General features: G+C 39.8%; 1 protein-coding gene across 2 annotated transcripts in view; it reads left to right on the plus strand.

The window, feature by feature from the left end:
* The first annotated feature begins 21,691 nt into the window (after nucleotides 1-21,691).
* FSTL5 (follistatin like 5) overlaps nucleotides 21,692-23,218 on the plus strand; it is a 549,779-nt gene continuing 548,252 nt past the window's right edge. Inside the window, exon 1 of one of the 2 annotated variants that reach the window (XM_006121877.5) lies at nucleotides 21,692-22,111. In XM_006121877.5, coding sequence (XP_006121939.4) covers nucleotides 22,047-22,111 — 65 coding nt within the window. In that variant the 5' untranslated portion in view covers nucleotides 21,692-22,046. The remainder of the gene's footprint in view (nucleotides 22,112-23,218) is intronic. The other variant, XM_006121878.5, reaches the window with a different exon arrangement.

The following is a 23,218-nucleotide window of genomic DNA, read 5'->3' on the forward strand; positions in this document are numbered from 1 at the left end:
ATCTTGCCGCCTGTCTACGCTGGCCACGAGTATTTGTGCAAGAACACTGACTTTGTAATATACAATATCAGTGGTTCTTGCACAAATGCTCCTGCTCAGGGAAAAGCCCTCTTGGACAAGTATTCTTAATAGCCACATTAATTTCTTGCGCAAGAAAGCCCGATGGCTAAAATGGCCATCGGAGCTTTCTTGTGCAAGAGAGTGTCTATGCTGGCACGGATGCTTTTACGCAAAAGCATATCTTTTGCACAAAGGCACATGCCAGTATAGATGCTCTCTTGCGCAAATACTTTTAATGGAAAAGTTTTTCCGTTAAGTATTTGCGCAAAATCATGCCAGTCGAGACACAGTCATAGAGTGAGCCCTTCCATGAAAGATAGTACCAGATAAGTGTAGGAATCTTGTGTGAATAAAGCTGATTCATAGAAAAATGTTTCGTCGCTAAAGGGACAACCAGAGGAATGTAAGGATTTGACCTGGGTGCACATTTCCGTAAGAAGGCTCATGCTAGACCATGTAGAATAATATACAGTACTTGATAGATAAAGTAAAAAGATGTTTCAGCACACTAACCTTCAACGTGATCAAAGCACAGAGGAAATATGATTAGCAAATTCAACTTGCGTGGAAAACTGTGCAGATGTAAAACAAACAGAAAGGCCAGCAAAAATAACTGCACTAGACAAATCTACATAGTATAAAATCTTGAAGACTGTGTCAGCACAGAATGTGAATGAGTTATCCTCACTGTATTTTTTTCAAATGAAGACAGCTCGGTTTAAGAGCATAGTCATATGTTCAGATAAAGTCTTGAATTTCAAATCATCCAAAGCTTTTTACAAAATCAGCAGTTAGATCTCTCTCAAAGAGCAAGTTATGGAAGCTCACCTTTATTCTTCATGTCTGGTATCAATGGCAATTCAGCTCTCTCTCTCTCTATATTGAGGTAAATCCAGTTGACCATATAAGGGCAAAACAAGTAATTTCACAAACCTCTATCAAGCCAAGGATTGCCTTGTTGATTCATAGGACTATAAATCAGGATATCTGGTTCTATTGCCAGCTCTGTCACCAACTTTCTGGGTATCACTGAACATATAACAATCTCTCACTCTGCTTCCATTTTCCTATCTGTAAAATCTATAATAATCATTTGAGTTCTCTACTTTGCTACTGTGACTGTGTGGATCATTGTTCTGACTGTTGTTGTTGGAGTCCATTCCATTGACCTCAATGGAAGCTGGGTGAGGTCAATACTGAATACTTTTGAAAATCCCATCCCAAATTATAAATCCCATAAAATGCCTGCAGCTAACCGAGTAAAATAGAAGTCAAGTTTTGAAAAGAATAAATGGACCCACTTTTCAAAGCATCAGTCAGAAACCGATCAAGTGCAAAAATACACTTCTTCTGTGAAGGAGCTATTATGATCATATAATTGGCACTCTAGAAATGAGACAACTTGAAAAGTCCTCTTAGCCATAGGAAAAGAGGATTTAAGTTGGACACAAGGAAAAAGTTAGGCCCACTTTTAATTGAGGGAGGTGGTGGAAATTCAGAATTCTGATGTTTCAAGTTGAAAAGCTCATGAAATGAATTTTTGGAAAAAGTTTGGGGTCAATTAAAATTTTTTCCTCTAGAAAATGGTAAACATGTTTTGATTTTTTGATGTAAATATTTAACTTTTTATAAAAGCAATTTGAAACGAGAGAAAGCAAAATGCTATGTTGTAATAATTCATGACTGAAATATTTTGACCTTATCAGAATGCTTTTTTTATTCTATGACAAATTGTTGTCAAAACTGATTTGCGACCAGAAAAAACTTTTGATTTCAGCAAAACAGCAATTTCTTATGAAAACACTTTTCTGTGGAAAATTTTCCACCATCTCTAATAAATGACTGAGGGTTTTGCAAGTCAAGCACTATGACCTGGAAAAATTGGCAAGCAATTGTCTGGAAAATTATCTCAGTATTCATAGGTTGAGGTTCAAGAATTTCCTTGAGAGGGTTAAGTGTCTGGAAAAGGACTGCTATCTTAGCATGAAAGATCACTGCTCGTCATAGCTTTATTAGTGAGGTAAAAGCATAGATAATCCAATTACTTGGTCCCAATTCAGGAACCTATTCCTATTCAGGAAAACATTTCAGCATATGCTAACTTTAAATGTGTGCTTAATTCTCAGTGAAATAAAATCCTGAATGGTGATTGATGTAGACTTCTTGCTTTAGGGCTACTAACATGTTTTGAATCCTTCCACTCCCTGGGTGTAATCATTCCAGGTGGCAGACTTCTAGCCTTCATCTCCCTGGCATGAAATGTTGTGACTCTCTCTCACTGGGATACTAAGCTACGGTACTCTGTGTACCACTTGTCATTGCTCAGCAGGCTTGATAGGATTCAGATGCTCTGCAAGACCTCCCTTCAGAACCTGTGTCCAATTAAAAAAAAAAATGTAAAAATGTAAAATGTAAAAATACAGCCACACACAACAAAGGATTGTTTGTTCTAAACAAAGTTCATAGTTTAAAGAGAGAAGGAATATTAACATAATGAAGTCTCTCTACCATCTTCTCTCTCTCCCTTGCTTTTCTAAGTTCCTTTCCTAGGACACTCCTAGTAGCTTCACTGTTCTTGGAAATATCACAAGTGTACAAAATGGACATAAATACCCCAAAACACTGAGTATTCTAGTAGCAAATAAGCAAAATTCTAGTTAGTCAGATTATTCATTGTGAATAATATTAGTTGCATATTTTAATTGATATTTGTATTCCATTATATATTTAATATTATAAATTATGTGATTGAAACAAGTAAATATCTTAAAATCAAAACATTGCATTCTGAAACCATAGGAACATTTCAACCTGATCAAAGAATTTGGATTTTTTTCTTAAAATGCTGAAATTAAAACTCCCATGGAACACTTACCTCAGTTAATTGGCATTAACCAAAGGAAAAACACTTAGGCTTTGTATACAGTGTTTTGTTCAAGAAGCCTTTTGTGGAAGAGCTCTTGCGCAAAAGTGATGTGCTTTTATGCAAGAGAGCGTCCACACTGCACGGACACTTTTGTGCAAGAAAGCTCTGATGGCCATTCACAGAATGGCCATCAGAGCACCTGTGCTTTTTTCCGATAGGGGTTTCTTGCGCAAAAACCCCTCAGGAGCATCCATACCTACCTTTTTGCACAAGAGCTGTAGTGCAAAAAGGAGATATTCCTTATGGGGAGAAGAATAACTCTACCAGCAAAAGCCCTCTGTTCTGTCCATTTTCTTGTGTAGACATAGCCTTAGTGAGACTTTTTTAGCTCTAACACAGATTTCTGTGAAGCATAATACTTAGTGAGCTATTATCAACTTATAATAGACTTTTTTAAATTAATTTATTTAGAAAGTGAAGGACTAACAGATTACAAAAATTGTAAATATGTTTATTTCTAATGGGGTCCTACAACTTCTTGATCCAGTGCTAGTCACTATCTTTATCAATGATCAAGAAGAAAATATTAAATTTCTGGTGAACTGTGTACAAGACACCAAAATTAGTAAAGTTTTATATGAACTGCCTTGGATGGCTTGATAAAGCAGTCTCATATGAATGAGTTTGTAAAAATGACCAGTGTATGTTAGTATGCCTTGGATCGAAGACTCTGGTCAGATTTATAAGGTGAGACACTGTAGCTTGGAAACCAAGGATTTTAAAGGGTTCATGATAGAAAATCAATTGAATAGAAGCAGTGATAATGCATCTTAAAGGGTGCAGTCAATGGCAAAATTCCTACTGAACTTTTTAAAAATCATGAAAAGCAAAAAGACCCTAAGAGAACTAGTCTCGACAAAGTCAATATTGCATAATTATTTCCAAAGAAGAAACAGTGTAGAACTTGTATGTAAGAGAACAACTTACAAATTAAGTCTTATGTCAATTTAAATATTCAGATTTGTAAATTCAAAATCATAAAATAAGTATTACCCATACAAAACCTACCTTTCTAGGGATTTCTTTGCATGGAATTGATAAATAAATGGAAATGTAACAATAGTTAGGAAATACTCTTCTACCAAGGCTCACTTGACAATCTTATGTTTGATCTATCAAATTTAGTAATGGATTCAATACTTCAGAATTCCAAGAACTACCAATGAAGAGTGTAAGATTAATATGTTGTCTCTGGTGATTTTAGGCGGTATGGATACAAGGCCAATTCCTGTTAATCTAATTAATGCAAAATTTTGGACTGCAGATAGTACATCCAAAGTGGAAAAAGTAAATGTTTAGGTTGTTAGAATAGTTAGCTATTAGAACAATTTAGCAAGGAAGTAGTAGATTCTCTACATCTGGCAACTTTATTTCAGGATTGGATTTTTTTCCCTGTGAGAGATGTTCTCGGTTTTATTTTGGGGGAGTTCTATATATTCTGTTTATATAGGAGATGAAACTAGATGATCACAATAGCTGCATCTGGCTTCAAAGTTTAGAAATCTATGGATTTCAGCTGGGATGTTTTGAGAGACTAGTTTGAACAGGATTTGATTAGTAGTGGACTAGCAATACAACCAGCAGTGATGCTAGCTTACACATATGATTTCTGGCTTGTGAGAAATGCTGGCATTTCAAAGTTTGGTTTCCTTCCAAGTTGATTCCGTTCCAGTGTCTTCAAAACTCTTTCATAAACCAGTAACTATAGAAAAATTAATTTTGGAAACACTGATTGCATTTCCAAAACAATATTTGCTCCTGGGGACTGAGAGCTGCTGACGGACATGTTGCTAATGCAGTGGAAAAGCTGGCAGTACCAATTTCACTCTGCAGCTGTTGGGCTACCAGTGTTTGCAGCTTTGGGGAGAACCTTGCCATGAAGATTGCCCCAGAACTGCAAACTATAGAATTCATCTCAAAGGTTATGTCTACACTGTGTGGTTGTGTGGGTTGTGTGGTATGTTGGGGTTTTTTTCCAGCAGAAGATATGCAAATGGAGTGTTCATTTGCATATCTCGCTCATTTGCATATCCTCTTCTGAGCCTTTTTGCAGAAGAGGTTTTTGCAATAAAAAGCCCTGTGTAGATGGGGCCATTTGTCAAGAAAAAACCCTTTTGCGCAAGAGCCCCCATTCCTCAAAAAATGAGTTTTACAGGCTCCCTGTAGCAGGAAACCTGGAATCAAGGAGAGACCTAGGGATTTGCAATCTCTCTACTGCAGAGCCAAGACCTGAATTTCAATTAGTCCAATTAGCTTCCTAGCTCCACAGGAAGGAGTCTGGGAAGCCTTGCATAGTAAAGCTATGAACCTTAAAGCCTGGAGTCTCCAACTCTAGTTGCCAGAGTTCCCTCAACCCTTACCTGGAGTTCAGTGAAAGTTCACCAAACCTGAGGAACTTTTTGTGAGGAACTTCAGGTTAATTGTTGGAACATGATTCAGTCCTAACCAATCAGTCTTACAGTTTTGTGCAGGCTGCCTGAAGAGCAGGCATGATTTGAGGAAAAATTGTGTCCCTCTGTAATGAATGATCCCAAGTATTCCAAATTACACCTGCTCTGGTTTGAGTATTGATTAACTGTTAAAAAAAATAATGAAACAAGGGAGTTGACAGTATTAATTGAACTCTTAGCTAGGATCACTGAGGACCAGAGCTGAGTGAACGGATATTCTTGAAGTATGTGTAATGGCCAGTTCAAGCCTATTATGGAGATGCCAGCCTGTGAAATGGTGCCTGATGAGCTGACTGGCTGGGAGTTGAAATTAAATCATGCGTCTAAATTACTGTAAGCTGTTTTCTCTGTTTTCCCTTTTATACAGTAATACAATGTTCTTTTTCACTTAAGGCCTAATAATGCGACCTTTACTCATGCACACTTAGTCCTATTGACTACAGATTCATGTCATTGTTTGTTTGTTCTAATATTGTTTTAATGTTTGAACAGTAAATGTAGTAAATGAGTTCCATTAATCTCATTTTAAAACTGATCTTTTCTATGCATTCTCTGCCTCCACTTAACTCCTTTTTTTATTGGTTTTGTGAGTGAATGTTTTAATTTATTCACAACACAATGTACTAGAGTCTACCCTCATCTATGCTGGTTTAAATCCAGAGTAGTTTTAGTAACTAGAAAATGATTCCTGATTTACCCATGTGAGAGCAAAGTCCAGCCTAATGCCCCTCTACTAGTATTGTCTGTAATATATACTGTGCATTGTCTTCGTAGAAAGGATTTTGAAATACAGGTCTAAAGAAAAGTGGTGTGTAAATAAAGCCGAATTGTGGTGGTTATTTGGAGTTCAAAATCCTGTTTGGTGTCTTAAGTGTTGTACCTAACTTCTGACACACAAAGTCTGAGTTCAGTTTCCAATGGAATTTGGTTTCTGTTACCACTGTGGGTTTGTGCTAGATGGAAAGATTACTCTCTGGGCTTTGGTAAAGGGTGAAAGTGCAGGAGCAGTCCTCAAAATAAATGGTTGTAGTCACTTTTCTTAGCTGTTCCCCACTTGTTTTAGGGAAAAAGTAACGTATTGTAGCCTGGGAAAGAAGGAGTAAGAATCCCTATCTTGTCACATGAGCTCTATAGGCTCTTATGTGGGAGAGGGATGGAGGCAGGGGCTGAAGACAAAGCCAAGTTTCAATTACTCCCTCCCTCTCCCCCGCACCTCCAAATTCTTTCCATCTACTTTGTTCATGGGTGGAGTCAGCCTTTCATGGAGCTTGCTGCCCTATACAAATTGGGTAAGTCCTGTACAAAGGGGAAGGACATAGGGAGATCTTACAGCATTAATTCCTCTGCATGGCCACAGAGGGCTGTATCTCAGTCTAGCCTTAAGTAAAGAGCAGATGTTAAAACTATGGTTGGTTTAATATAGAAGGATTTACTTCTTGTTCCTTAGTCAGCTTTTGATTTGATTGTCTTAGATCAGATTTGACTTGTAACTTTGATCCTGCATCTGGGTATTTTTTGGATAAAATTTACACAACCATCATATTGCTGGACAAATACCAAAGAAGCATACCTATGTCTAGAATCTGTGTGCTCGTGCTTAATATTGTAATGTGACTAAATCACATGTTGTCTGATATTATTGTTTTCCATTCTTTTTTTAAAGTGATTGTTTCATAGAACTGAGCAAATATTCATAGTGAATAATTCATTCATCTTGCCTCTCTGTTTACTAAATTTCCTTTTCAATGGTTCTTAAATTAATTCATTATTCAAATTTACATGTGAATTTCTTCAGTGAATAAGTCTTAAACTGCAGATAATTTTTAGTTTATGAATATTCACAATATTGTTGCTTATGTTCCTTGATTGAATGACTAATAGAAATAGTAGCATGTGAATTGCAAATTGTTACTATTGCAGTCTAACAGAGCTGATCAAATAGATCACGGTCTAATAGATGGCCAAATAACCTAACTAGTTTGAAAATGGAGTTTGATAATTTTCTGGATGGGATTATATGATGTGATACTGCGAGTAACAGAGGCTTGATGACCAAGATTACAAAAGGGCATGGAATTGGAAGCAAATACTCAATCAAACTTTCATAGTTTTGTGATTTTTAGAAATAAGGCTGTTTTTGTGTGCCCTAACTCTCACTTCCATATCATAGGGTGTGTCTAGACTACATGCCTCCGTCGATGGAGGCATGTAGATTAGACAGATAGGCAAAGGGAAATGAAGCCGCGATTTAAATAATCGCGGCTTCATTTAAATTTACATGGCTGCCGTGCTGAGCCGACAAACCGCCGACCTGAAAGCCTTTTATTGACATCCCCCTTAAGGCTTTGTAGGATGAGTTTTACAGCGGATGTCAATAAAAGGCTTTCATTTCGACAGGGGAGTGTCCAGACTAGCGCCCGGAGCTGACAAACAGCTGATCAGCTGTTTGTCGGCTCAGCGCGGCAGCCATGTAAATTTAAATGAAGCTGCGATTATTTAAATCGCGGCTTCATTTCCCTTTTTCGAATACACAAATCTACATACCTCCGTCGACGGAGGCATGTAATTTAGACGTACCCATAGTGATAGAAATGTAGTCGTGTTAGTCTGGTGTAGCTGAAGCAAAATACAGGACTCTGTAGCACTTTAAAGACTAACAAGATGGTTTATTAGATGAGCTTTCGATTTGATCTGAGGAAGTGGGTCTGGCCCACGAAAGCTCATCATCTAATAAACCATCTTGTTAGTCTTTAAAGTGCTACATAGTCCTGTATTTTATTCCATATCATAGTATGTTTGGATACTGTTAGTGTAACCGTAACTTGTTAGTGAATTCTTTTGAAATCATCCTTGAATAAATTAACCTTCTCTATGAAGGTAGTTTGCGCAAAACTACTCATCTGTTCTGTCAATGCTGGTTTCATTGTAATGTAGTTTTTTCTCTGGGAAAGTAGAAAATGGTAGTCAAAAGCATGAATATAGCATACAGAGCACCATAAAGAAGGATCAGAGGACCAAAATGGGTGATAAACAGAACAAGTGTCTACACTGAATTGTGATTAGGCTTCAAAAATATAAGTTGCTGAACTGGGCATATTGTTCAGATATGTTCTATGGAAAGCAAGCAAGCATCCCTCAGTACAGTTTATAGCTTGATGATAATAGTCTTGTGACAAATCTCGAGCTCCTATTTATCCTCTCAGCAGAGCAGAAGAGGGGACATCTGATAAAAGTCAAAGGCAACAAGTTAAAAATAATAGTTATGCATTGTGCAAAAATATACATTTTTAGCATGTGGAACCTACTGCCAAAATGTCATTGAGGTCAAGAGCTGAGTAGAGCTCAAATAACTATTAGGCACTTACATTTTATTCTATTAAATGTAAATTTATAAGGGATATGCACTCTTTTATACAACTAGATGACTTATTTCCTGAAGCATATGATGAACAGGTAGCTATAAGGATGTGAAATTGCAGTTATCTGGCTAATCATGTAGTCAATACAAATCGGATCAACTACACGATTAGTTGATAAGTGCTGCTCTGAAAAGTTACAATGGGGGTAGCTCCAGGAGCTGGCTTAAGCCAGCAGTCCTGGCTCCTCCTGGCTCTGGGAGCCACCCATGCTGTGGCTGGCTCCCCCAGCCACATTTTAAGATGGCTCCCCCAGCACTTGCTCTTGTCCTCTGCCCTCCCTTTGCTGCCTCTCATGGGTGGGGGGGAAGCGAGTAATCAATTCTCCAATTAACTATGCGCTAATATCCCTAGGTAGCTAACAATATGGGCATGGGATTCAGTTAAGTAACAAGAAATGTTTCCCATGGGTGGGTTATTCCTTAACTGAATGTAGCAGAATGACAGGTCCTGTAGGAACACCTGGAATAGTTGAGGCTTCTTTGAACTTACAGGGGATAGTAAGGCTTATGAAAGATAAGCATGTATAAAGACTGCTAATTTTAAGATCTATTGTCTCTGAAATGCTTTGGCCCTAAATTAACAATATTTTGCCATAAGAAATCTGCATGGAAAGTGCATGCCACTGGAGCTGCTAAGGAGCAAAACTGGACCCAAATCAGGCTTGCTGAGGTAAATGCTGCATCAGAGAACTGCCACTTAAAGACCTGTCTGAGAGGGAACAGAGGTACAACTAGCTTGATAATTGTGACAATTGCCCCATGCTTTGCTCTCCTCCTGCTTTAATTTTTTTGCCTCCTGTCCCCTCACAAACTTAGCTCACTCCAACTTCCTTTTCCTCTGCCTCTGTTTTCATGCTGCAGAGTATGTTTGGAAATACTTCGACCAGGCTGACTTCCTCTACAGGTTGAACCCTTCTAGTCCACCACTCTCTGGTCTGGCAACATCTGTGGCCCAGAATGGTTTTAGTTAACCAGATGTCTACTTATCATGGGTGTGCCAAGTTTCCCATGGTCTTAGAAAGTTTCTCAGCCCCCCAGTCCTGTGCTGTTATTTAGCTCTTACCAAACCCTAAAATATCTTCTTGGAGCCCGTAAGCAATGGAAGTGTTGGTAATGCTGCTAGATAACATTAATCTCTGATGATTCAGAAAATTCTCTGGTTTGGCACTGATAAGGTCTCAAGGGTGTTGGACTAGAGCGGTTCAACCTGTACAATAAATTTATTCTCTCTTCCTAGGTTCTGCTATCTTTGTAACTAAGCAGTTCTTCTTCTCCAACTTAATTTAATTCAATGCCTGCAAATATAAGTACTATCTTTGATTCATCCCTTTAAATCCTCCCCACCATCATCTGCCTTCACTATTCTCTCCACACAGGATCTCAGATTTCTTTATAAGGGGAAAAAAAAAGTATTACATGACCATTCCTCTCCTAAAACTCCCACCCCTTCCAGCCTCTCAGATACTGAAGTTTGTATGCTGTCCTCCTCTAGCCATACCAGTAAGTATAGCCACCATTTTGAAATCGGTATACTGATCTGGAAGGAAGGATTGCCTTTTGTAGTTAACACAGTCAGGACCATCCATAGGATTTATGGGACTCTATGCAGTATTATTAAACTAGTTCCCTAGTCCCAATGACAGAGACTGGAGGGGGTGACTTTTTAGAGGTATAATTTTATAATCTTCAGCAATACACTAATGAAATAATCTACAGGACCGTGCTTTAAAAATAACACAATAAATTCAAGGAGAAGTCCTGTGGCACCTTAGAGACTAACAGAATAATTAGGGCTAATAAATTGATTAGTCTCTAAGGTGCCGCCTCATTTTGCAGATACAGACTAGAATTGTTAAAAAGCGTGAAATTTGATAATTGCATAGCTGACAAATTTTGTCGGTTACTTGAGTAACCGATAAGCAGCTCTGCATTTAAAGGAGCTTGAAAGCCAATGGGCAGGCATGCTGACTTGCTCCAGGTCCCAACAGTTACCCCACTGCAGCTCTGCATTTAAAGGAGCTTGAGAGCTGGCGTGGTCCTTTAAATGCAGAGATGCAGCAAGGGTAGCAGCTGGGACCCAGCATGAGCTGGGACTGAGCCAGCATGCCTGAGTGCTGGTTCTCAAAACACTTTAAATGTGTAGCCGATAGCATTAACTGATAAGTGTCTTTATTAGGGATGTAATAATATAGATGGTTAAACAAGGAACCTCTTATTGGTTCATCGTTTAACCATCTACACTGTTACATCCCTAATACAGACGAACATGTCTACCCGTCTGAGATCATAAATTCAGAAACTCCTAGTATATACCAGGGGTTGGTAAGTGCCTATTAAATAGCTTTGTTACCATTTGAATGGCCCTTTCACAGGTTCGTGTTCTGCTGATAGGTCTGGCAAGTGTTTTCACTTTTAATTTAACTAAATCCTCTCCAGAGAAAGCAGAGCCACAGAACAGGGATAGGGAGATTCTACCCATCTGCCATTAAGACATAGAGGTGCTGTATGTGGTTGCATATTTTGTGTATGGGTAAAGATGGTCCTGAACATAGACTAGGAATTATGAAAATCTGGGCTTCAGCTCCACCTCAGATTTCCCATAAGACCTTGGGCAAATCTCTTAGGCTACATCTACACTGCAGGCTTCTTCTGCAAGAAGCCTTTTGCACAAGAGTTTTTGTGCAGAAATTTCTTGCGCAAGAAAGCGTCCACACTTCACATCACTTTTGCGATGCGCTTTGCTTTTGCGCAAGACAGTGTCCACATGGATGCTCTTGTCAAGAAGGCCATTCTGTGAATGGCCATCAGAGCTATCAGAGCACCTGTGCTTTTTCCCGTAGTGGGTTTCTTGCACAAGAAACCCCTCTGAAATGTTCACACTTGCCTTTTTGCCAATAGCTGTAGCGCAACAGGGAATTATGCCTCATAGAAGGAGGTTTACGTACACCAGCAAAAGTCCTCTGTTCTGCTGTTTTACTGCTGATTTACTTTCGCAAATGCACATTTGAGGTGTGGATATGCTGCAGGTTTTTGCACAAAAATGGCCTTTTTTTGCAAAATTGGCTGGTAAGAAATTGACATTAGATTTGACCTAATCTCGTAGTGTAGCTGTGCCCATACAGATTGCCTTTCCTTTCTGCTTTTCTGTGAAAGTGGGTTTTTAGTACTTCATTTTATAAAGCAGATGTCTCTTTCCATTTAAAATGTTGAATAACATTGGGTTACAGTGTAGCATATTGTGTTTAGTACTCTTCACCCCTTCCCTTCCGTTTTCATAAAATATATTCAGTTTAATTCCAGATAAGTTTTTAGCCTTTCATCATGATAGCATACTAAATATCAGTTGCTCTACAATTTCCTATACAGCTCAAGGTGTCATGGGCCTATAGTTGGTTAAGAAGATATGTGGTTACTGACTTCATAGCTAGCTGCTGTAATCCAAAAGAGTTGATTTGCTGAGGGGAAAAAGTGGGGGTGGGAAATAGCCCAGTTCAATTCAGGATGCACAGGATTTTACCTGAGAAGAGGGAGGGAGAAGCATTCAAATTAGAAACCGGGCGCCCTATTTTCTCTCCCCACCCCAAGATACTGGAAATTCCTTTTATCCTGCAAGGGAAGGAAAGAGTAGGATCAGGGCCCCATCTTTTGTTTTACATAGCTCTGTACTTTTTTGTGCTCTGCCACTTTATCCAACACAGGAAGTTAACTAACACTTTATCCAACACAGGAATGCTAACTCCTCTGTCATCTCAAAAGGAGACCAGGGGCATCTGGCAAAGCAAAAAGTGTTTTTAAAAAACTACTTGCAAAGAGGTAACAAAGTTCCAAGAAATTCTCCTCTGTAAATGAGTCAATAATGCTAGCTTTTGCTTGGAAAAAGGCTTTAAAATCATCTTTCTGAGGTCTTGTGTGCCAACCTACAGAGACCCTGGTATTCTGACTAGAAAAAAATCACAAGTTATACATAGATCATCCTACAATGATGCTGGCCAGAATTTCCCTCCCTGTTAATGAAGGGTTCCTGGAATTAGCTAAAGGGCTGTGACACACTCAAGACCATCTTCACCCTCATCCCCATCTCTAAGGGGGCTTGCAGTGCCCAATAAATCTTTGAACAATTCTTTAAATGCCTGCCCACAATCCTGATCCTTTGTCATCTGTAGTGCAAGAAAAATTTAAGTTGACTAACAGCACTCTTGGAATCTTTGTCCTTAGAATTTAGAAATGTCTGGGTGAAAGGCTTATTCATTAGCTCCTGGTGGCAATCTACCTGGCATTGTTTGCCAAGTAGAACATGGGAAATAAGTATTGCTCTTCCTTTTGAAAAGTCCTGCAGGGTTGCAGAGATGACATGAAAGATCAAGTAGGAGACAGAATATCACTGCTCCCATACAGCTGCAAAGTCCATAGTCATATACTGAACTATATGAGACAAGTTTATTGGCTCCAGTTATTTAGCATATTACATGTTATACTAGCCACAAACCTCTCAAGAAAATGGATTATTCAGCCAAAGAGCAGAAAGAACTCCATTGCCTTAATGACGATTTTATGTTATCTTAAACTTCATCTGCCTCCCTAAAGAAAGTCCTATAAATATCAACCCAAACAAAGAGAACCCCTTCCTACTTCCAGTACAGTCTTTGTGAGAGTGATGGACAATCCATTTGAACCTCTCCCACAATACTTCTCACTCTGAAACAAGAGTACATGAGACACTCATGGATAGACTCCTCTATATGATATTCCATAGGAATAAGGTGAAGCTATGCTTTACTTAAAATTTATTTCAAAGGTGTCCTTAGAATTTCATCTGAAAAGGGTCAGCCCAAATGCCTGTCTGCTTCCTGAAGCTTTATTCTGCAATGAAGAAATGGCACACTTGATTGACAGGACCAAACCTTTTAGGCTATTGCCCCATCAATTTAAAACCATAGCCAGGTGTGCTAAATGTTAGTTTATCTCCTTAGAGAATATAAACCTGAGCAACACAATATATCGCATGAAGTTGTCACTGAATATACAGGTTCATTTCACCACAGCTAAAACAACATCCTTCACCGTTTTCAGGAAAGTGCCGGTTTCAGAAATCCTTATGATATCAATGTGACATTGAATTTTTAGACTTAATTGCTGAATAACATACCAATTTCCCTGAAGCACCTTCTTTGCTATGGGCTTTAAATGGTGAGGAAACTGAGAGAGAGTCATGACCATTCCACCTTTTTATTGTCTCTGAGGGGAGAAAAAGCTTCTATGGTCCTGACAAACACTTTAACAGGAATCTAACATGTACAAGGCACATTCACACCTACAGTGTCACCTGCACTGACAATACTGAAGAATCAGAGTTTCTGTGAGGTCAATACCCTTCTCTGTTTTACCATTTGAGAGATTAAAGTTTAATTCCCTAGTCAGGCACCTTTCTCTTTAGGTTTTCAAAGCAATTCCTCAGCCATTTATCAGAGGAAGGAAATATCCTCTGTTGAGAAGGACATAAATGAAATTTAGAATTGGAGACCAAGCTGAGGAGACTGTTATGGGTTTGAGTCTCAAGAATAAAGAGTTTGGTATTACTGTAATGGAGAAATCAGAGTAATGTGTAAAGAACATATGGAATAATCATAAACCCTTTTAGTAAGACTTCCATTTCAAAATCAAATGTTTAGTCCTTACCTGTGACTTTCATTCTTATGTGGTGATTTGGTGTTTTTCATAAAAACATATTATTTGTTTATCTAATCATGAACAGTGCACAGTAACTGGTTTTTACATAGAGTATTGATCTGATCATATTTAAGTGCTCAAGATTAGATTACTTTGTAAATTACAAATTACCGTCACTACTTGCACAGTAGCTGAGAAGTGCAAGATCAGCACTTATACACTATTTGCTTTTCATATTTTTGCTTGTCTTTCTTAAAACCCCTTTCATTTCTTAAATGCTTTTCTTAAATCTTAAATGTAAGTCAACATTACAAATTTTATACTCATTCTTCATTAAAATGTACATTTATTATTAGGTTGTGGAAATATAGAATAAGTTAATTATTACATCTTGATTAGTTCCACCAGCCCTTTTTCTTTCACATGCAATACTAAGGTTTTCCAATAGATGCCCTAAGAGATCTCTTGTAAACATGGCCACTTCTTATTGAATATCTTCAGCATTGTGTTTGCTTGCCTATAAACACTGCTTCTCCCTACATATTGAGTGTTTTCTGACTTCAAAGCTATATTGAATAATTAAACTAGTAGATCCTCGAGCCAACTCCAAAAAGACTGGCTGTTAAGAAATTAAATATTTAGCAGTTTTTAAAGATTGGCTTTAAATAGTAATTTTAAATGTCATATAGATTGTCTTTTTGTATTACTGTGTAACTGTTGCTTTATTTCATTATAATTCAACATTACTATAAACACCAATAAGAACTTATTTGATTAAAATGGGAAAAGTTACCAGTCTAACATCATTTCCAAGTTATCTTGACTGAATTTATTTTGAAGTTGATGTATTGATAGCTTTATGATAAATTTCTTATAGTGGATGTGCTCTCTATCATAAATGTAGGTTTTAAGTGCATTTCCACCTTGCTTTTTTAGGACTTGAGTCCCATGTTAGGAAGTTGTCTTGTCTTGTGTAACCATCATTCTTTGTTTAATTGGCTCCCACATGCTTTGTACACACTTTCTTGAGGCGCTCATCTGAATAACTATCTTCTATACCATTGTCAATGTCTACCGTCCTGGGGCTCAATGTCCCACTTTTAAGCCAGATCATAAAATATAAAGTCTCATTGCATTGTGCTTACTTTGCAAATATAACCACAGTCTATAATATCATTCAACATCATTTTATAGATTCAAATTTATTAAAATAGACAGCCAGAGAATGTGTCCACTGAATGATGTGGGGAAGAAAGTCCGGCTTCCAAGCTTGATGCTATATGAGATTAGTTGTACTTGGAACACAATTCATTCTGTCTCCTGTTCGATACAGAGGAGGTTAGCTAACCTCTTCTGCAACCCTTTTATTTCTGTCTAATCAATGTGCTCCAGTAGCATCCGCTGCATTACAGAGGCCACCACCCTCTAATGAGTCTTTCCTTCCTTTACTGGAATGAAAGTAGGCATATGGAGGTAAAGAGAAAATAAACCTTGAGAGAGAGCTCATTTTGGCCTTGTGTTTAGGGGCATAATCAATCAAGTAGTAAACTCTTTTTATTTCAGTGGTACCCTTTGTGAAGTCAGATATTACTCAATGGGCCAGTTTCTCATCATTATCTCTACTCTTCTTGGATGCAGTGATGGAAGGGAGAGGAGACAATTGGGAACCAGCTGTAACTCTGTAATCTGACATAGGTGCAAGAGCCACTCTAAATTACACTATTAGTATTAAGCAAGTGCCTTTACAAGTTTATACCAATGAAGAATTAAGCATAGCAAAACTTTGCTCCACCATGCCTTTGAGATGGTGCCTTCCTATGCAAGGGGAAAGGCAAGGCAGCTGGCTCAGCTGGCAGTCTGGTCACCTCCAGCACCATTATACCAGTAAAATTCTCCTGTGCTGGCAATTTGTGTCTTGTCCCAATTACTTTGTGCCACTTCAGCAGCACAAAGTGACTAGAGCAGAATGGAGGGTGAGTTTGGATATAATTTAGCCCTTTAAGGTATCTCTTTAACATTAGTTCCTGAGACAATTAATATGAGAAATCAATATGTAAAAGTGACTAGAAATTAGGGCATATGAAGTATGTGTTTAAAATCATTGTATTGACTTGATTTAAAGAATGTTTGGATTCGTCTTGTAAGTATCATTCAGGTTTTTTTCTTGTATGTTACAAAGTAGCAAATAAGAGGGGGTAAACTTTATTGATCTTGAGAAAAATACAAATTTAACGTTCTCTGAATCTAAGGTGACTTGATAAAACTATTAAATACTTATTAAAATAAAGGTATACTGCAGATTAAAAGTTTATTTCAATTGAGCATTTTGTAACTAGACTATAAAAAGTACAGAGAAAATTGGCACTCTTAAATGGTACTACATTTAAGGCTTGAAGCAAACAGAAAATTCAAGGAGATTGTCCATTGACTTCTATGAACTTTCAATAAGAAACTCACTTGTACCTAAGAAACATTGGATGATCATTTGACCCATTATTGTGTCCTAGCTACTCCTGTTGTAGTATTACCTTGACCCATTTAAGTCATTGAGATGACTTGTGGAGTTAAGTGCAACTCTATATGAGTAATGATGACAAAATCTGTCCCTCCGAAACTCTCTTGTGGCTGCATGCTGATATACTATAGCAAAATGGAGGCAAAATACAAGCCCCAACTATAGAGAATTGACTAAAGAGGACATAAGTACTAAAAAAAGGAAAAGATAACCAAAGCAAAAACAAAACTACCTTTAGTGTTCTTGAACTTTCATGTTCTAATTCTGCATTCCTGTTGCATTTAAAATTTCTAATGCAAAGAATTCAGAAGAGGCCCTTAACATTTGTGGATAACAAAACAGACACAAATCTGTCAGACTAAAATGGACCAGTTGTTCAACATATCGTAAGTGTGATATAAGTTGGTGCGTAATAAATGAAAGCAATATGTTGGACAAATAGTCTCTGATGTTTGAACAACTTTAATCAAGAATTATCTTGCATTGTTTTCCTTTTTTTATGTACTGAATCTTTGATGTCCATCCTACAGGTGGTGTACTAGTATGCTGAAGCCTTAAAAAAACCTCACAAAACATTAAAAACACAACAACAAAGAACAACGCTATCTTTCAAGTAGACTTAAATTAGTAAGGCAACTTTGCAGTGAATTTCAATGCATCACAGAATCTTCCAAGAAAATCAAAAGAAATGGAAATTGTAAATGCTTTGATCAAAACAGTTAAGATTACCAAATGGAAACAAAAGGTAAATCCATGCATTTAGGACTGTTAAACAGAACAATAAAGAACATGGTTGTGATGTATTTACACTGCACCTAGCAAGACTAAATTAAACATCCCTGTAAAGGAGAAACATGAAACTGAGCATCAGCAATTCCTTCTACTTAATAAATAATTGCTAAATAGTACAGAACACATTCTCCATAATGTGTTATGTGTTAGAGCAAGGTACAAGTCATCAAGTGTATGTTTTTACTGTAACATAGTTGAAACTCAGTGGACTTTCCAGCAGTGAGTAGGGATAGTGAAATCTATTGCTTGCTTAAAATAATTAAGAAAGTCTTAGTTAATTTACCCACAAAGCAAAATGTTTATATGGCCTACTTTTCTGGCATGAAAAAATAGGAAACCTCATCTGTCCATTGGAAGATGCAAAGCTCAGGTTTTCAAAATAAGCATATATTTAATTAGCAACAAATATTGCCATGATAACTGATGCAAGAAGGGGGAAAACAATATATGTACTGCAACCATTAAAAATATAATTAAATGGGAGTTTGCAAAATGAGATGTCACAGCAGGTGCCTCAAAAAGAAAGAAACAAGAACATGAAGAGAAAGTCAATTCGTTAAAAATATAGGGCAGCATTGGGATAGCTGAGGTGTTAGGAGTGAAAGCTTACTGGACATTTCAATGCTTCTCTACCATGTGCTCCAGAAAGAGAAGATTCAACAATGCAATAGTGCTCAACAATCTCCCATTCTCTATCTATTCTGTAAGTCACAAGAGGGCTGCAGTAGTGCCAGCTTTTGTTGGCCCTCTGAGGATGATCTAGAATCCTCTAAGTCAGTTAATCTTGCTTTTATGACACGATTGATGTCCCTACAAGGGGGATGTATCAAGGCTGAAGATATGTCCCTTTGCAGGGCCATGTATATGACTACGTATATGGTTAATGAGACTAGTCTTATGAGTAATGTTCCTGTTTACAGTAACTTTACCTGACTGCGTATGCATATAAAAGCCCCGCCACCAAAATAAACACAATCATAATGTGAAATTGTATTTTTTCCCACTTTTGAATGGTTGAATTCTTAAAGCTAAATGCTGTGTTTACCTAGTTCTGTGCCAAATCAGATATACTGAAAAATAAATTAATCACTTAGAATATCCAAATATTTACCTTATTGTTTGCTGCTACGTATGTTGATTCTACATATAGCAGCAAGGCTAATTCACTCATCTGGCATGCTACCATAGATCACTGCAGCTGACCTGAGTCTGTCTCAACCTAGTCATGGATGATGTAAAGAGAGTTTAATACTTTAATCTGGAACATGCATTAGCCCCCAAAGCCAGAAGTATGTACAGGCAGTCCCCGACTTACGCGGATCTGACTTATGTCGGATCCGCACTTACAAACGGGGCTTTCTCGCCCCGGAGGTCGAGGTAGAGGATTGCTACCTGCGAGCTCTGGGGCGAGAGAGCCCCGTTCGTAAGCTGCTCTAGTGCCCGTCTCCAGCAGACCAGGGGCACCGGGCGGGTTCCCGCGCTTCTGAGGCTTTGCTAGAGCAAAGCCTCAGAAGCGCGGGAACCCGCCCGCTGCTGCTGCTCCAGTCCGGGTGTCTGTGGTCTGCTGGGGACCGTCCCCAGCAGACCACAGGCACCCGGACTGAAGCGGCAGCAGCGGGCGGGTTCCCACGCCTCTGAGACTTTGCCAGAGCAAAGCCTCAGTGGCGCGGTACCCCGCTGCCGCTGCGGCTCTGCTCCCCGTGTCCCTGGTCTGCTGGGGGGGGGGAGGCGCGGCTAGTGTGCCCCTCCCCCAGCACACCAGGCTTTTGTTTTGGACCCTGGAGCAGAGCAGCTGGGGTGCTGCTGGGTTGGTCCAGTAGCGCCGAGGAGCGGTGCTACTGGAGCAACCCAGCAGCACCCCAGCTGCTCTGCCCCAGGCGTCCCCAAGTCAGCCGCTGCTGAAACTGACCAGTGCTGACTACAGGAAGCCCGAGGCAGAGTTGCTCTGCCCCAGGCTTCCTGGAATCAGCGCTGATCAGTTTCAGCAGCAGCTGACTTGGGGAAGCTTGGGGTTCTTAAGTTGAATCTGTATGTAAGTCAGAACTGGCGGTCAGTTTCAGCAGCGGCTGAATCTGGACACCAGTTCCGACTTACATACAGATTCAACTTAAGAACAAACCTACAGTCCCTATCTTGTACGTAACGCGGGGACTGCCTGTAATCTATAGTTTTAACACCAGTAACCCTTTCAAGAAAAAAAGATTAATATCTACTATCATTAATTTAAAGCATATCAAACTGTTAAACTTCTCTCTAATAAAATGTATTTTTGTGACTATCTCAATTTTTTTTAACTTTAGCATAAGTCCTTGATCTCTCTGACAATATTAACGTTTTAGATAATCTATTGCTGTAAAGTACTTTGTTTCTGCCCCTTTTTTAAAAGGACCAACTTCATTTTACAAGAGCTCAGTATCCTAATGGATTCAGAGAGGGTAGCTGAGTTAGTTTGTAACTGGAAATACTTAAAAAAAACAATGAATTGTTAATATGTTATGCCCATGAAATCTCATACCACCATCTATATGTTTTGTTAGTCTTTAAGGTGCTACTAGATTGTTTAAATTTATCCTAATGGATTTGGTCATGTTTTTCCTTATGTGCATTAACTAAAAAAAACAAATCCTACCTGTGATTACAGCCTCAGATGCTAGCATTCTTACCATAGTGAAAACTCGAGCTCACAATTGGACCACTAAAACATGATTCTCTCTCTCTCTCTCTCTCTCTCTCTCTGTGTGTGTGTGTGTGTGTGTGTGTGTGTGTGTGTGTGTGTGTGTGTGTGTGTGTAGAGTAGGGATTACTGCTACAGGCTGTGCAAGGACTTCCACCATACTTAGTCTTTCTAGGTAGTCTACACTTGAAAACTTGAATTAAGCTATGTGAGGTCAGCTACAGCAATTGTGTAGCTGAAGTAGAAATTGCTTAATTCAGCTTTTGATGCTGGCTACACAGCAGGAAGTGGAAGGAAGAACACTCTTCTTTCCACTTCCCTTACTCCTGGTGAAATGAGGGTTATGGAAGTAGGAGTAAAAAGACCTCCCACTCAATGTTGTTTTGAAATAATGGCTTGCGGTGTAGACATGCTTTGTTATTTCAGATTCAGGTCAATTATTGCGAAACAAGCTGGTGTGTAGACATAATCTCAATTAGCCATCTGACCTGTTCCATCTAATACATATTGCATAGCATACATGCTGCCTTTAGAATGGAAGCAGTTCAAGATGAACCTGTTTGCTAGGTTGTGTTGATTGTACTTGTTCCTTCCTTCCCCACGCTGGAAAATCTCTCACGTACATACACTAATCTCTCTCCCCTCGCCCCTGCAGACGATCAGCGCCTGGTTTGGCTGCCTCGGAGACTCAACGGAGGGGGCTGGATGGTGGGTGCAGTATTGTAACACCTCAGCTAGGCTGCTGAAGCGCTAGTTACTTATTAGGGGTCCAAAGTAAGGGAAGGGGGTCCTGTCTCTCACCCCATTCTACAACCCCAAACAGTTCTCAGCACGTGCACACGACGAGGCAATTGGACGTGCAGAGGGAGCCAGGCTCCCGCAGCTCTGTGAGGCTGCTGATCCCTGAGTCCTGGGCGCACACAAGCGACCATCCGAATGCGAAGAGAAGGAGCAGCCTGCTGAGCGGAGGCTGCTCGTGGGCTGGGCTGGAGCTTTGCAGTGGGAGGGCTACGGCTGGCCAGGCAGGGCGGTCAGCTTCTGGCTGTCCCCGCTATGGCCGGCTGCTCCTGATGCCCGCGCCTGCCCCCTCCTCCTCGGCGTCCGTGCAAATGAGAGAAGAGCCAGGGCTGACGTGCGGCTGGGGAGGGGGAAGGCGGGACACGCCGGGGCTGAGTGGCAGCGCCGGGGAGAGAGGAGGCGGGAGAGCCAGGCGGGTTCAGTGCCTGAAACAAACTGGAGGTGAGCAGAGCTGGGTGCTGTCCACGGCGCTGCTGGTGCTGAACCTGGGAGCGCACGCCGGCCCCTCTCCTCGCCCTCCTCAAAGGCTCCACCGCCTCCACCCCTTCCCGCTCCACCCACACCCACTTAGGAGCAACTTGGCAAAGGAGCTAATCGGCCCTGGAAGAGATCCCCCCGTTGTGCTGCTCCAGGGCGCCCTGCTAGACGAGTTCCTGGAGATTGCTTCAGAGTTTTACCCGAAGTGTTTTCCCAAAGGCTTCCTTTTCGGGATCTCAGTTTGGACGTGGGGGGAAAAATATTTCTGCATGCACCGCTCTTGCAAAAGGACACATCGTGTTCTCCTTGGTGACTTTTGTGACTCTTCGACCAGGTAAGGAGGAAGCTCAGTTGGAATGGAAACGGTCGTCTAATTGTTGGGGAGGGGGACTGGCCGGAAAAAAGAAGGTGCAAAGTTGTGGGCTTCTTAGCCCCCACCTCCACCCAGTCAGTGCAAAGGAGACACTTAGGAAAGATTTCAGCAGCTTTCCGGATCAAAATGGGCTCTGCACGCAAGAGACGAATGCAGAATAAGAAGTTGGGGGCTGCTTGTTGTTGCAAAGTTTCTATAGGCTTGGGGGTTTCAAATATTTTCTCAAATATTTCCAAGTGTGTAAAATCGGGCATTGTGTTTTTTCATGCATTTTAATGGACAGGATTTAGAGAAGATGTCAGTTTTGGGGGCTCATAAATCTCTAACAGATTTCGCCTGGGACCGAGGGGATGTAAGGTCAGCCTGGGAAGTAGTGAGCAAAGTAGGAATTAGAGAGGATTTGCAAAAGACATGCCTGATGTTTGCCTTGGTGTCTGTATGTGTGGCTGAAAAGAGGAGTGGAGCCCTAGGGTGATTCATAAGAACAAACTTGTAAAATTGAAATCTTTCTGAGGGCTCCTCCTCGCTTCTTCCTCAAGGTAGATAGGGGAAACGGTGGGTGTTTGGGAAGTTATGGTTGGTTTGCTCGAATATTGACTGGTGAATTCAGGCCCTCCTCTAGGCTAGAAGTGGATGTAAATGTAAATTTCTGATTCAATAGTAGGGTGTTATATTGTATTACGGGGCTGCTGCTGTTTGGTAATTGAATGGAACTGGGAAGCGTAGGCAGATGAAATGTAGCTGTTTCAGCAGCGTTTAACCTTTGGCATGTTTAGCAGAGTGCTCTGCTCCGTTTAAGGATTTGCTATTGAAGATGCGTTGCTTGCTTCTGTGAATTCTCAGCGTCCGGAGAAGAGTAGGGATTTGTGTGTGTGGAGCTAAATGCTGATTCTAAAATGCATTGACTGGTGCTGCTTGTGGCCAGTGCCAGTGAGATGACTGGGTGAAATAGGGAGACAAATTAAGTCCCCATCCTGCATTTTGTGACCTTATTACTCTGACCACTGCAATTAATTTTCTTCAGAGTCAAAATCTAAAAGTCATGTGCTGCATAACATTATTCCAAAT

Source organism: Pelodiscus sinensis, chromosome 4 (assembly GCF_052426305.1).
Source record: "Pelodiscus sinensis isolate ZL-2025 chromosome 4, ASM5242630v1, whole genome shotgun sequence".
NCBI lineage: Eukaryota > Metazoa > Chordata > Testudines > Trionychidae > Pelodiscus > Pelodiscus sinensis.